This window comes from Euprymna scolopes, chromosome 6 (assembly GCF_053919585.1).
Source record: "Euprymna scolopes isolate OS-2025 chromosome 6, ASM5391958v1, whole genome shotgun sequence".
Taxonomy (NCBI): domain Eukaryota; kingdom Metazoa; phylum Mollusca; class Cephalopoda; order Sepiida; family Sepiolidae; genus Euprymna; species Euprymna scolopes.
In genome coordinates this window covers 92233234-92248744 of record NC_136487.1, presented here as the reverse complement: position 1 = coordinate 92248744, position 15511 = coordinate 92233234, and the positions used below count along the sequence as shown (strand labels likewise).

The window sequence follows — 15511 nt, the reverse complement described above, 5'->3', positions numbered from 1 at the left end:
ATATATATATATATACATGCATACATACATATATATATACACATACATACATACATATATATATACATACATACATACATATATATATATACACATGCATATATATATATATATATATATATATATATATATATATATATATATATATATATATATATAGATGCTCTTCATATTTAGGCATTTTGAAGCCCAATGCTTCTCATCAGAAGAGGAGAGAAGGAGCTAGGTTACATATAAATAGTGACCACCAAATTTATGGAGTGTTTTTGATTTTTGTAACAGGGTCTGTCTTTAAAAATCTACCAAAACTCAGGTAATTATTTAATCAATATAAAATTTCACCGATTAATAAGTAAAGAATGCACTTTATATGCCTGTAACTTTTTTTTTTCATATTCGTTGTATAAATATATTTTGTGGATTTTATACCTCCTCTTCCTCATTTGTCCCTTGTTTAACCCCTTAAAGTCCAAGCGAGCCATTAAGCACACATTCATTTTGTGATAAGAGGGTGAATGAGTGTAGAAACACAAAAAAAAAAAAAAAAAAAAATTCACAGGGTGCCTTCGATATCAAAGACTGAAATCAGAAATTTGAATGTGTTTAATTTTTTTATCTTTTGTGTTTTAAAGTGCGAGATTCATTGAATATGTTATCAATAATTATTGTTTCATATGAGGGTAAAAAATATTTTTTTACAAAACTGCTAAAATTTGCATACTTTTAAGTCTTTAAAAATAAATTGAAAATTTTATTTTAGAATGTGTAAACTTTCTATGTACCAGTACATAAAGAATGCTTTAAAGAATCGATACCAAAAAAAAAAAAAAAAAAAAAAAAAAACAGGGTGTGAAAATTATAAGTATTAATTATATCTGCATGTGTCGTTTTACGTGGGATGTTTTCAAGATATGGTAGCCCGTTACGGTTACAAAAAGTTGTTATCTCCCTTTTATAAAATTAATAATAACTATGAAGACATGGATTTCCGTAGATGATGGTTATGACATTCCAACAAGTTGTATCCCCTCAAAGACTTACCAAAAAACAGCTCTTTCAAGCGGCATTAAATTCTAATAAAAGTCTTTGCCAACTTGATTTATGCAATAAAGAATTAGGGAAAATACAGTATGATCTAGTTTATGGAAAAAGAGAGTGGTTCATTGGTTATTATTAATTAGAAAATAAGAAAGGAAAAATGATTTTAATCATGAAATTAAAAACTGACTAAAAATGATATTAAAACTGAGAAATATAATCCTAAAAATTTATGTTTGATGTAAAAATAGGAAAAATGAAGTTTTTTTTTACCTTTAACAAGTATTTGGAAAAATTTAAAGCTTGATTGATCAATTATTATGACGGGGGAAAAAATTATAAAGCTAAAAATAACATATTTTACCATAAATGGCGTTTGTAATTATAATTTAATTCAATTATTTAAAAAAAATGTATTTGCCTGTATAGTTACATTAAAAGTCATGAAAATGCTAAAATAAATATTTAGATGCAACTGGGTTCCCATACCATGCAATCCAAGATGGTGGCAGTAGGTAAACTGTACACATTCATGATAAAAAATGGAATTATTTGAATTTATTAAAATATAAGATAATTATATTCTAATATTTTTGCATATTCATATAGCCAATTATAGTAAATTTTAGATATAAATAAAACAAAATTATAGTAAATTTTAGATATAAATAAAACAAATATTTAAAAAAAAGTTTTCGAATCAATATTCGAAAACTTTTTTTAAAAATATTTGTTTTATTTACATTCTGCGAAGACTGGGTTAAACCCCCATTTTTTTTTTTATAAGTTTAAAACTTAAAATTCTATTATAAATTATAGAAATTTTAGCATAATAAACTTCAGGGTTTTATCTTTCTGATAAAACTAAAGGTTGTTCAGAAATAACAGATTTTCATAGATTTTAATAAGTTTTAGAAAAAGCAGTTTTTGATCGATTGGTGGTCACTACATATAAAGAAATACAACATCTAGCTTAGGTTATATATATAAGGCATAAACCTGACGAATTCTCATGAGAATGAAATGTGAAATATTCTGTGTAGCTTAATTGCCATATATATTTTTATAACTTACTAACTAGCTCTACCTATGTATTGAGCACTGTTGAAGTAAATAATTTTACACATAAAATAATACTTTCGTATATTAATTTATGCGATTAAATGAAGTAGTTAAATCTGAGGACGCTACAGACGGCCAAAAAAACGGCCGTGTAGCCGAAACAATAATGTAACTTAACAGAAAGAAACGGTAATAAAAAATAAAACGCATATTTGCTCTACAATAGTATTGAGCACTTTCTTCAGTTTTTATTAATTACCATCTCCACTAAATATATATATATATATATATATATATATATATATATATATATATATATATATTGGTCTAACATGTCTACCATTCACTAATAGGAGTCATTGTAAACCAAGGTAAACATCAGCTGACTTCCTCTGAGGAATCAGTGCTCAATAAAGATTTCAACTTTGCTACAACCATCAAGTGGATTCCATACTTAGATATGATATTAGGTTAACAAGTAGGTTCTTGCAGAATTTTTAATTTTGATTTCAAATGATGTATTTTCAAATAAGTTTTTATTATAATACCTTTACTTTACATATCATTTTGAAGAGCATTTTTCGCTCTATCTAATCGTTTAAATTACAATCGTTTTAAAACAATTACATCTTCTTTTCAGAACATTGAATACAAAATGGAAAAAAAGCAAATTCGTACAATTTTTTTATTTCAATTCAAGCTAGGCTGAAAAGCTGCTAAAACAGCTTGTGATATCAACAAAGCATTTGTCCTAAGAACCATTACAGAATGCCAACACTATGGTGGTTTAAGAAATTTTGTGGAGGCGATGAGAATCTTGAAGACGATGAGCATATTGGTCGGCCATCGGATGTTGACAACGACCATTTAAGAGCCTTAGTTGAGGCCAATCCATGCACAACTGTTTAAGAACTTGCATCTGAATTAGATGTAATGTATACAACGATTTCCAATCACTTGAGAGAGAATGGAAAAATAAAAAACTTGATAAATAGTGCCTCACTAATTGAATGAAAACCAAAAGAAATGCTGTTATGAAGTGTCATCTTCCCTTCTTTTATGTAACAAGAACGACCTGTTTCTCGACCAGGTTGTGACTTGCGATGAAAAGTGGGTTCTTTATGACAACCAGTGATGCTCAGCTCAGTGGTTAAATGAAGAAGCTTCATAACACTTCCCGAAGCCAGAGTTGCACCAAAAGACAGTCATGCTGGCTGTTTGGTGCTCTGCGACTGATCTTATTCATTACAGTTTTTTGAATGCAGGCGAAACTATTACAACAGAGAAGTACTGTAAAAAAAATGAATGAAATGCATCAGAAACTTCAACAACAACACCCAGCATTAGTCAACAGAAAAGGCCCAATTCTCCTCCATGACAATGCCCGACCGTACGTTGGGAAACCGACCCTGTAGAAGTTGAATGAATTGGGCTATAAAACTCTACCTAATCTGCCATACTCCACAGACCTCTCACTTACCGACAACCACTTTTTCAAACAGCTTGTCAACTCTCTGTGTGAGAAATGCTTCAAAAACCGAAGTGATATCAAAAGCACCTTCAGCGACTTCATCACCACCAGAATGCAAGATTTTTACGCTACTGGCATAAATACACTTGTTTTGCATTGGCAAAAGTGTGTTGATTCTGATGATATTTATTTTGATCAATAAAGTTTTGTTTGAGCCGGGATATGTTTATCTGAATTTAAAAGTTAAAACTGCAAGAAATTTCTTGTCAACCTGATAGCTTCAATAGAGAAGGCTGCCCTGAATAGCTTCAATAGAGGAGGATGCCCTGAATAGCTTCAATAGAGGAGGCTGCCTATGGCACAAAGAGATGAGTGAAGGTGGAAAGTAAGACAAGCACTCTAGATTTCAAAACCTCCAAAGCTTAATCTCTCAAAGGAAGAATTATTGACTATCAAGTCACTATGCAGTAATAATGCTATCAGCAAACAAAGGCAATGCTATGGTCTTAATAGATAGAGCAGAATATTCCTAATAGTATCTGGTGGCCACTGTAAAGTAAAAAAGGATCCGACTTTGAAAACAAAAAGGAAGCTGTCACAGATCCCCAATAAGAAATACAGACAGTTAGTTGAGCATTATAGCAACTTATCACACCTGTTTATATCTTTCTAAGATTCAGAAAGATGCTATTCCATTAAGATCAATTGTCAGCACCCAAGGTTCAACATGTCATCAAATGAGCTGATTCTTGGGAAATATAATCACCCCAATCATAGGCAAAGCCCCATTGTATATCAAGAATTCAGCTCACTTCATCGAAATAATCAACAATCCAGACATTCATTCTAACCAGATGGTGAATCTAGATGTAGTGAGTCTGTTCACAAAAGTACTCACTGACGAGTCTCTAATTGTGGTATGGAATAAGCTGTCTTCAGAAGAAATCACTTGCATTCAAATTGACAATATAATGAAGATGTTGACCTTTTTTTTTTTTTTTTTTTTTTTTTTTTACAAAGGCATCACCACATTATCAAGGCCCAGAGGCCACTCAAGGATAAGGGTTAAAGAGTGTACAGTAGAAGTTGGTCAATATAGTAATCATTAGTAATGAAAATTTGGTAAATTTAATAACTTATATGGAACGGCTCATCAAGAACTTATTTACCTTAGACTTGAACACAACCATATTGTAGTCAGCTGGAAAGCAGGAAAAAGGAAGACAATTCCACAGGCGTGCAGTTCTAAGAAAGAAGCTTTGTTCATGGAATCTATGTTTAGGTTTAGGCACAGATAAAGAGTGGGGGAAATTATTGATAGTGTTTACAGCTAGACGAGTGTTTCTTGTGAAAGTTTGGCGAGGGGGGACCATAGATTGAAGCTCAGTTGAACACTTTCCATGAAAATAACGATACATCAGAAACAAACTCGCAACATCTCTTCTGTGAGATAGAGGTTGTAAGGAGAAGAAAAGGACATCTCCTACGAGGCTACGAAGTCTATTTTGAACTCTATCAAGGCAGGACAAGTCCTTTCTAGCAGCTCCTGCCCAGATGTGGCAACAGTATTCCATCCTTGGACGTACCTGGCTCTTATATAGATAGAGAATAGCATCAGCAGTGAGATATCTACTGGATCGATAGAAAGATCCCACCATTTTTCCAGCGGCCTTGGCAACAGATTTGATATACGTGTTCCATTTAAGATCAGGAGTAATGGTCAAGCCCAGAAGCTTGTCAAAACTTGAGGCCTCCTGAAGACGAGAGCCATTCATTTCAATTGATGACAAATGTGGATTAAAATGTTGATGATGTAAAGAGAGAAGCTTGGTTTTAGATGCATTAAAAGTAACCAGCCACTCCTTTCCCCATTGTACTACATGCTCAAGATCAGAGGAGAGAGAATTGGAGAGTACTTGCTCGTTTACTGTCTTAGATGTGGTACCATAAATGGTAGTGTCGTCAGCATAAATGTCTACAAATGATGTAAGGATATGATTTGGAAGATCATTAATGTAGATCAGGAAAAGAGTTGGGCCCAGGATGGATCCCTGAGGGACACCGGCATTAATACTGTGAGCTTCTGATTTTTGCCCCTCAACTACTACTCTTATGAACCTATCAGAAAGAAATGATTTAATAATTGAGAAGACTTTTCCAGCTATACCATAGCTAGCGATCTTATGAAGTAAACCTTTATGCCATACCCTATCAAAGGCTTTAGATATGTCAAGAGCAATTGCCCTAGAAAGATTGCCACCGTCGAGAGATTTGCTAATCCTATGCGATATAACTGTAAGCACATCTGCTGTAGATCTAGCAGAACGGAAACCATATTGAGTGTCACTAAGAAGGTTATTTTTGTTGAGATGTTTGATTACTTCTGTATTTAACACAGATTCTAGCAACTTACTCATGACGCACAGGAGACTTATTGGCCTGTACTGAGAGGGGGATGAGCGATCACCTGAATTCTTAAATACAGGGCATACTGATGAGATTTTCCAGGGAGATGGGAAACTATTCTCCTTAAGACAACGTTTAAACAGTTTTGTAAGTATGGGCGCTAGTTCAGGTTGAAGTTTTTTGAGTACTATAATTGGAATACCATCAGGGCCAGTTGCTTTACTGGAATCAAGGTTTTTGATTAGCTTGGCAACATCACGTACAGATATACGTATATCACATAGCGTGTTTTCTGATACAGGAGGAAATATTGGGGGTTGGCGGTCTTGGTCGCAAAGGGTAGAATTAGCTGCAAAGTTCTTGACAAAGAGTTTGGCTTTGTCTGATGCTGACGAGATTACCTCAGGTCCATTGATAATAGTTGGGATGGAGCACACGCTTCTGTTCAGGATTCTGTTTGCTATTTGCCAAAACTGGTGGGAACCAAGCCGCTGCTCAGCTACTTTGGACTTAACAGATTGAGCATACAACTCTCTTGCGTTCCTTATTACTTTCTTACAATGGTTGCTGGCAGTCCTGAAAACGGCTTTAGTTTCCATACATCTATTACGTTTGAAGCAGTGGAAAAAGTGATTTCTGTGCGCAATGGCAGCAGCACATTCTGGAGAGAACCATGGCTGGCTGTTAGGTTTTTGCTGAAACTTTTTAGAGGGTATGAAATGGTCAATACCTATAATTAACCATTCAGTTAGGTCTAATACTATAGAGGACACATCCTTTTTAAACATGGAATGCAGAGGTAGATCAGATATAAATGTACGGAAGCTATCCCAGTCAGCCTTAGTGTATCGATATACTGTACGATGAAGTGGTACGTCTGGGGACTTATTACATTTCATTTTTATCTTAATTGATACAACAGAGTAGTCAGAAGATCCAAGAGGCGACAGAACAGAAACTGAACATAGTTCAGGGCAAGTTGTGAGAAAAAGGTCTAGTAGGCTCGCATACTGGCCGTCATTATCGGGCACACGGGTAGGTTCCTGAACAATCTGAGTGAGGTCATAGGCAATGGAGAAATCATGACAGAACCTCCCCTCATCATCGGTCTTGTTTGAGTGGTCAACCATTCGACGTTGTGAACATTGAAGTCTCCACATACGTGAATGTTAGCTGAAGGATAAGTAGACCTGTGTAGAAAGTAGATGTTTTGTGATAGGACCTGATATATATCAATAAGAAGAATATCTGGCAATGGGTCACCATTGTCCCCAGTAGTAGCCAATGTATATAGGGTGACCCCCCCAAAAAAACAAAACAAAACAAAAGTTAAATGGAGGTCATCTAGAACATATGCTGTAGAACGGAGAAAAAAAGGTCAAAGACCCTAATTTTTTTATGTGATGTTTTGAATATAATAAACTAGTTATGACCAAAGTTTCATTTCATTCAGACAAAACACTAAGAAACGGGGCCTAATTAGATTTAGGGCCCGTTTTTTGGGGTCACTCTGTATCTGGAATACTTTGAGGAAATGAAATTAGGATCAACACTACTAAAGCCAATAATGCAGCTGTGATATGTGAATAACACATTCATACTCTGGCCTCACCAGGAAGATGTTCAAACATTACTGGACCATGTGAAATCTATATTGTCCATCTATGCAGTTCACAGTGAAAAAGGAATACAATAACAAATTATTGTTCCTAGATGTGCTGATGACTCGCACTGATCAGTGTTTTATGTCATTTATATATCAAAAGCGTACTTTCACTGGACAGTATCTAAACTTCCACTCTCAACATCCATAAAGAAAGGAATCGTCTGTTGCCTACAACATCAAGCAAAAGCAATATGTAGCAACAGCAATGCATGTCAACAGGAGCAGGACAGTTTCATAGAAAACTTCAACTGAAACGACTATTCAGAGAGCCCCCAAGAAATCTGACCAAACACCAAAAAACACCAGCGAAAACTTACCACAGTTTTTATACCATACATGAAAAAAAAATCAATCATATAATCCATATGACATCAGGACAGTATTCAGAAACGACTCGACTCTCTGAAAACATATTGTGAGTCAAACTTCCGATGGGAAGAATTATGTGTATGAGATCCCATGTAAATATGAAAAACTATACAAAGGTAACACATGCCTTCAACTAAATGTAAAGTTAGAAGAACATCGAAAAGCCATATGTGGAGAGATGTAAAAGTAGGATATGGCTGACCACATATGAAGAGAAAAGGGAAACAATCTGCCTTTAAGAAACAAAGTAAAAATTATGAGTGGTGGAAAGTAAAATGACTCAGAAGAAGTAGCTCATATAAGTAGAACTAATATAGAATTTAACATCATATGGGAGCCATTACTTATAAATAATAGATAATATATACTTAGATAACAAGCCAAAAACTATATGGTCCCCCGACTGATGCCTTTGTCATGTTTTTTTGGTGAGACTGGAAAGAGTCATGTGGTTAACCTTTATAGCTGATTACCTCAAGCGAACACTTTCTCTCAAAGATATGGAACATCCAGCTGTTTTTGTTGCAGCATTCACTGGTACTGCAGCCAGTAAAATAAATGGCACCACACTTCATATAGCTTTTCATCTTTCTATTTTTCATGGCAGATCAAGAAAGACTGTTTCTGATAAAATTCTAAAGTACAAAGTACAAAAATTTGAAGGTTCTTATCACTGATAAAATCTCCATGACTGCCTATGACCACTAGCTGAGAGTTTATTATTTAAACTCCTCAGCCTAACATTTGCAGGTAACAAGCATGAATTGGAATAAATACACAGTCAATTCGGATTGTAAAACAAATCTGAATTGACATGTTCTTATTTACTTGCCTCCCGACAAGGATGTAGTTAGATAATGGTCGGATCTTCATGTGTAGAAGGCACTTAAAAAAAAAAATGAGTTGCCTGTTTACTAGTTTGTAACCTTATATTGTAAGCCAATCGCATATATTACAGTTCATTCTATGAATATATAATCAATATTTGTAAAATCGAGTTTACAAGAGTTACTCTTAGCCAAAATCTGTCATAGAACTGTTACCTAATTTGACTATTTAAACCCCTGGCCTGATGTAAAACATTTTCCTAAAATAGCCAAATGACACCATTTCATGACAAACGATGTCTTAATTTTTTTTTTTTAATTCAGTATGATTTAAAACCCCTATTTAGACACAAATATGTATTTTAGGAGAAAATAAAAATGAGCCCCAAAAGGTGTGCTTTTCACTCCTAAAACACCCTGGGACTCAAGCCTCAGAATTTTCCCAGGGTCAAATATTATGTATGTATATCTATGTGGTCTTGCTTTTGGGTAATTTTCAGCAAAATCTAATGGTCAGAAAAGATTCTATGTTCCGGAAAGTGCTATTTTTGGCCATTTTGACTCCTTTTGACCCACTGGGGATGCAACCAGAATTTTCATAAAAAAAAAATCCGAGAATGTTACATTTCCTCCCTTGGGTACAAGTAACGTCATGCAAAATTTCAGAAAAATATAATGAGTAGTTGTTGAGAATTTAGGAAACGAACAGACAAACGGACATGGGTGAATTCTAAGGTCCAAATCCGATTAAGTTGGTGAACCAATAATAAAGTAGGTATATGCATATAGTAATAATATGTAGTAATAAATGGTGATATTTACAGCTAGAAGCAAAAATAGGTTTAAGACTACTAAAATATGGACTAGAATTGTCTTTAAGGACCCATGGGGTAGTGATTGGAGTACTTGGTGAAATTCAGTTGTAAAACATTACATTCCAGGGGATGTAAGGTTCCATCCTCAGTATGAGCGATACAAAAATACAATTGTGAATTATGTATGTAAAGACCAATTTTAAACTTGTTCGGAAACATTCTTTATTTTAGATTGTGAAATTAAAAAATAAAAAAATGAATACGAGAGCTGACTGGTTTCGAAATTCTAGAAACCATATACATAAAGACAAAATTCTAGAAACCATATACATAAAGACAAAATTCTAGAAACCAGATACATAAAGACAAAATTCTAGAAACCAGATACATTAAGACTCTGAGACCTTCTCTTTGCAAACAAAAAGAGAATCTCTTAGGGCTTAATCTGGTTTCGATTTAATAATTAGTTTCCCCCTTTTTTTTTCACCCCCGCTTTTTCATCTCCAATTCATTATTCCCCCCTTTTTTTTTTTTTAAAACGTAATTATTAAGCTCAATTTTAAGCGAGATTTGAAACCGATCAGCTGACGTATTCATGTTTTATTTTTTAATTTCACAATCTAAAATAAAGAATGTTTCTGAACAAGTTTTAAATTGGTCTTTACATAACCATAATAATAATTTTGTACGCAACAAAAAATATTGAAATTGTGAATTACTTAAGTTGACAGAATGAGAGCATATTATCCCCATAGATTTAATAACGGGTTCTGTTTGAAAGTTTGTGCAGATTCCTGAGTTCCACATAAAGATTCCTGAGTTCAACAAGATACGCCTGAAGAAGGTGGGAGGTTACATCGACCGAAACGTTATAAAAATGACACTCAAGATAAATACAGTATTCCAAAGAATGCAGATAATATGAATAATCAATCATCATCCCCAAAAATTCAAAACTATAATAGCCAATTTTCCTTTTATTCTTTCATTATGTTCGTTACACCAACATGCTTTTTCCATTCATATCAAATATTACCTTTCTCATAGTGTTTGCGTATAGGCAGGATTATTTCCCTCCTCTCAAATAAAAAAGAATTTCTGCTTCTGTGTAAGTATGTTGTTGCGAGAATGTGCTTTCATAGTTATAAAATAATACAGAGATTTAGATGTTCATTATATATATATATATATATATATATATGCAAACATGGTATAAAATATAAGTAAGATGGGGTAGAGAGATAAAAATAAAATCGAACGAAATAAAATAAAATAAAATAAAATACAATGAAATGAAATAGTACTATATGTGGATGACTACAAATATATTTTAAGCCCTCCCTCTTTGGGTAGAGCACTGTTGTAGATAATCTCACCCGCTAATTAATTGGCTGAAAAATGCGAGGCTCGCTGTTTGTTTGTAAACAAGTATTTTGAGCACTATAAAAGTGGTGGACGAATGTTTGTTTGAAATGGACATTTGTTGAGGTCATTTACGGGTGCTGCTCCCGTGGGTTGATAGGTAGAATTGCCGGCTATCAACGCTATGGTTCTAGGTTCAATCCTCGGCTTGGGAGAGGTGCTAGTCTAGTCGTACTGATGAGTTGCGATACAACGAAACAGTACTGTATGCGGATGATTACATATATATATATATATATATATATATATATATATATATATATATATATCAGAATGGTAAAATTTTAAAATGATGAAAAAGAAATGAACCATATTTGTATGTTATAAAATAAATAAGTCGATTAAAAAAAAAAATCACGAATATATATATATATATATATGTATGTATATATATATATATATATATATATTATTTTACTTCATCTCATTGTATTTTATTTTATTTTATTTCATTAAAGCTTTAAAGCAGTTCTAAATATGTAAAACTAACACTTAACCATCTATTCAAACACTTCCAACAATTTTTATAGTTCATAGGTCACCTTCTCAGCTATATTTTGAAAACAAATTTTTTAATTTTCACTCAGTAAAACAAAAATTATAATAAGATTACTGTGTTCAAAAATTCTCAGAATTTGTAAGGAATGTAGTGACGATTTTTTTCTGATTAGCTGTTGGTTACCATAGCAATCAAATCTGTTATGCTACCTTAAATTGGCTGGGAACAATGGAGATGGTGACATAACAAGATATAAAAAAAAAACTGTCAATAATGATTCATTGTCTCAATCTGTCACTCAGCTTTACTGTTACTGATAATTCACCGTCGCTGTGCTCAAGCACTAACTGACTTTTCGCCTTTGATCACCGGCAAAAATTTTTATTGAAAAAATATCATAGTTATAAGCTCCTTTAAGAAGATTAAAGATTGTCTCTATTTAATGAATTAAGAATAAAGTAGCCAATTTAGCATATGTGCATCATTCCAAACAGTTGAGAAGAGGGCGAAAAGAGAAAATATAACAGCTACTTAGGGAAAAAGTTCAATGCTGAGAGTTAAGAAGAGTTCCGACCTTTCTTCTTTCTTTTTTTCTCTGCTTTAATAACATAAATAAGCCAACGTTTTGTCGAACACAAACACAGCTTTCAATGTTGGAAGAATTTACGTGACTAAAATAGGGATTAATTTCAGGAAAAAAATTATAGACAATCTTTCAATTATGTAATAAAAAGAATGGTGCATATATTTGGGCTTCAATATGTACTTACAAGAGTAAACTCTTAAATTAGTTGACTTCCTATTATGAATTATGGGATGCATATTCTAGGCAACATAGTGAGTAACATAAACATTATTTTGTTGCAAACTTTAGCATTTAGGGGGGATGTCTTCCCCACCCACCCTGCACACACAAAAAAATAAATAAATAAAATAAACAAGATACGTTTAGTTAATTAAGATGTGAAAAATGAAATGTGTTCTAGAACTAATATTCTTCTAGTTGTTTATAAATTTAATACTTGTAGAACCCTACAATTAATATTTGTAGGCAAATAAAAAATCAAAAAACAAAAAAAACAAACAAAAAAAAAAAAACAGATACAATACCATTTAAATTTTCTTCCTCGATTTCACTTTCTGATCGAGCTGAAAGAGAAGAAAGAAACATTATATAAAGCATTTAAATTTAAATTTAAAACTTATTTAATCTGTAGTCATTATGCAAATTAAGTATAATTTACATATGAGCAGATAGTTCATATTTATAAACTGACACCAACTAGAACAGGTGGTTGTTGAACGCTTGCTTAGCGTTACACACAACATATCAATGGCGTCGACGATAGGATATTCTCTGGTCTTTGAAGACCCGGAATATTTAGATACTTGGATTCGTTCCTTCGCTGCTAATGCGAGAAGCAAAAAGTTGAAAGACATAAAAAAACAAGGAGGGGAGAATGAAATCATTGACTTCTTCATGGCTAACGCTGGTTGTGAAGTAATTATGAAGGTTGCTACAATGGTTTATCTTCGAGAATTAGAAGAAATGACTTTCGAAGAAATAAGTCAGGTTATCAAGGGAAACATGATGCCAAAGAAAAGACTGGTGATTGCAGAAAGGACCAAGTTTATGGCAATGAAGCAGGAAATGGATGAACCGATAGTAAAATATTTACACCGGTTAAGAAGTGCGAGTAAATACTGTGAATTTGAAAAACTAGGAACAGAAGAACAGACAACTGAAGAAGAATTAATCCAACTAAGATTAATTGAAGGTATGCATAATTCGGCACATAGATATAAGCTAATGGAACAGTTACAACTTACAAACATGCCCTTGAATATGTGTGTAGAATTTATACAACAGGAATTAATACATACCTACAACCAAAATAAAAAAAAATCTCCTATGAAGAAATAATGGCTGATACCTATACGGTAGAAACGAAAAGAAAAAAATGTACGTACTGTGGAAAAATTCATGAAAGGAAAAAAGAAAAATGCCAAGCGTTTGGAAAAACATGTTCAAAGTGTTTTAAAAAGAATCATTTCAAAGAAGTATGTAAAACGAAAAATGTGGAAAGAATAGAGAATGAAAATAGACAAATCTTTAATGTAAAGAAGGATAATATACAAAATACTGGATCAAGGAATGGAGATACAAAAATGAAAATCAACAATTGTGTTGTTGAAATGCAAATAGATACTGGCAGTGAAGTAACCATAATACCCAGAAATTTGTGGGAAAAAATGGGAAAACCGTTTTTAAAAAAAAGCAACATACAATTACGTCAGTTTGATGGCTTGATTATAGCAATCATGGGTTACTTTGAAGGTTCAATAGAACTAAAAGAAAAATATAAAGTAGTACCCATTATAGTTACAAATTGCCGAAAAATGCATGGACTATTGAGGAATGATGTATTAAAAATAAATTCAACAAAGTTGATTAATGAGATAGAAATGGAAAAAACAGGAAAATTAAAAAATTATGAAGCTAACCTGAAATTAAATGAAAATGTCCCTCCCTCCTACTACGAAGCGATAAAAGTAGCAGTGCATTTATTACCGTTAGTAATAGCGACGTTGCGAAAGTTAATAAAGGAAGATTTATTAGAACCTGCTCCATCAGGAGGAAGTAAATGAGCATCACCCATTGTTGTATTAAAATAAAAAAGACAGTGACTTGAGAATTTGTGAAGATTATGAAATAGGAGTAAACCATAAAGTCTGCACCGACTCGTACCCTATTCCAAATGTGGAAGACGAGATATGTGTTGGAGATTTAAATGAAGATGATCTAAAGATAAAAAAATATACTGAACCGGCTAAGAGACGCTGGCATGACAGTAAATACAAAAAAGTGTGTAACCAATAGTAATGAAATATCATTTTTGGGTTACTCAATATCAAAGGAAGGGATCTCTCCAGATGAAGCGCTAATAGAGAAAATTCTAAAAGTGGCTACACCAAAAAATAAAAGTTGGAGTCTTTTTTGGGTTTGATAAATTTTTATAGAAAACATGTACCAAAATATAATGAGTTGACAGAACCATTTGCGAAGTTCAGAAAATAAAATATGGAGTTCATTTGGTTAGAACACCAACAGAAAGCTTTCGAAAACTTAAAACAGATTCTGATGAAAAAGCCAATAGTACAAATTTTTGACACTAAAAAGGACATAACTCTAACTACTGACGCTAGTGAGCATTCCGTATCTGGTATTTTGTCACAAGATGGTCATCCCATAATGTACTTATTGAGGAGATTGACAATGACTGAAGACAATTATTCTAATATAGAAAGGGAGGCACTTGCCATAGTGTGGACAATGGACAGAGCAAGACAGTTCTTGATGGGAAAAAATTCTGGTTGAAAATTGATCACAGACCACTGGAATTTATTTTCAACCCAAGAAAAGAACTACCGACAGTTACAAAGTCCAGAATATTACGTTGGGCGATCAGACTGATGGCATTCGACTTTGACATTGAGTATGTTAAAGGGAATACGATACTGCACATTGATGCCTTATCTAGATTGAGGTTTTATAGAGAGGATAAGGATAAAAACGATGAGGAATTTAAAGACACATTCCTGCATCTTGTAGCAACCGATGTAATATCTGTAGATAAAATGGCTACTGAAACTACAAATGACCCAGTGTTAAACAGAATAGCGTTGAGGATAAAAGATAATCGTTGGGGAAATTGTTCAATGGTTGAAAGACCATTCAAAGAAATAAGACATAAACTGACTATAGAAAACGGGTTAATATGTAATGGAGACTTCCCCAGAAACACAAAGGAGACAGGTTATAAAAAGTGTACATGATGACGTACATTGTGGAGTGGCAACTATGCAAAGAAGATTAAAATTAGAAGCATGGTGGCTGCGGTACTCAAGAGATGTAGAGGACTACGTAAAAAGATG

At 33.2% G+C, this 15511-nt stretch overlaps 1 protein-coding gene across 50 annotated transcripts in view; it reads right to left on the bottom strand.

Moving 5' to 3' along the window:
• Window positions 1-15511, bottom strand: part of LOC145277786 (uncharacterized) — a 212418-nt gene that overhangs the window by 4603 nt on the left and 192304 nt on the right. For all 50 annotated transcript variants that reach the window (XM_080129551.1, XM_080129552.1, XM_080129553.1 and 47 more), the window contains one exon: window positions 12686-12724. In XM_080129551.1, coding sequence (XP_079985677.1) covers window positions 12686-12724 — 39 coding nt within the window. The remainder of the gene's footprint in view (window positions 1-12685; window positions 12725-15511) is intronic.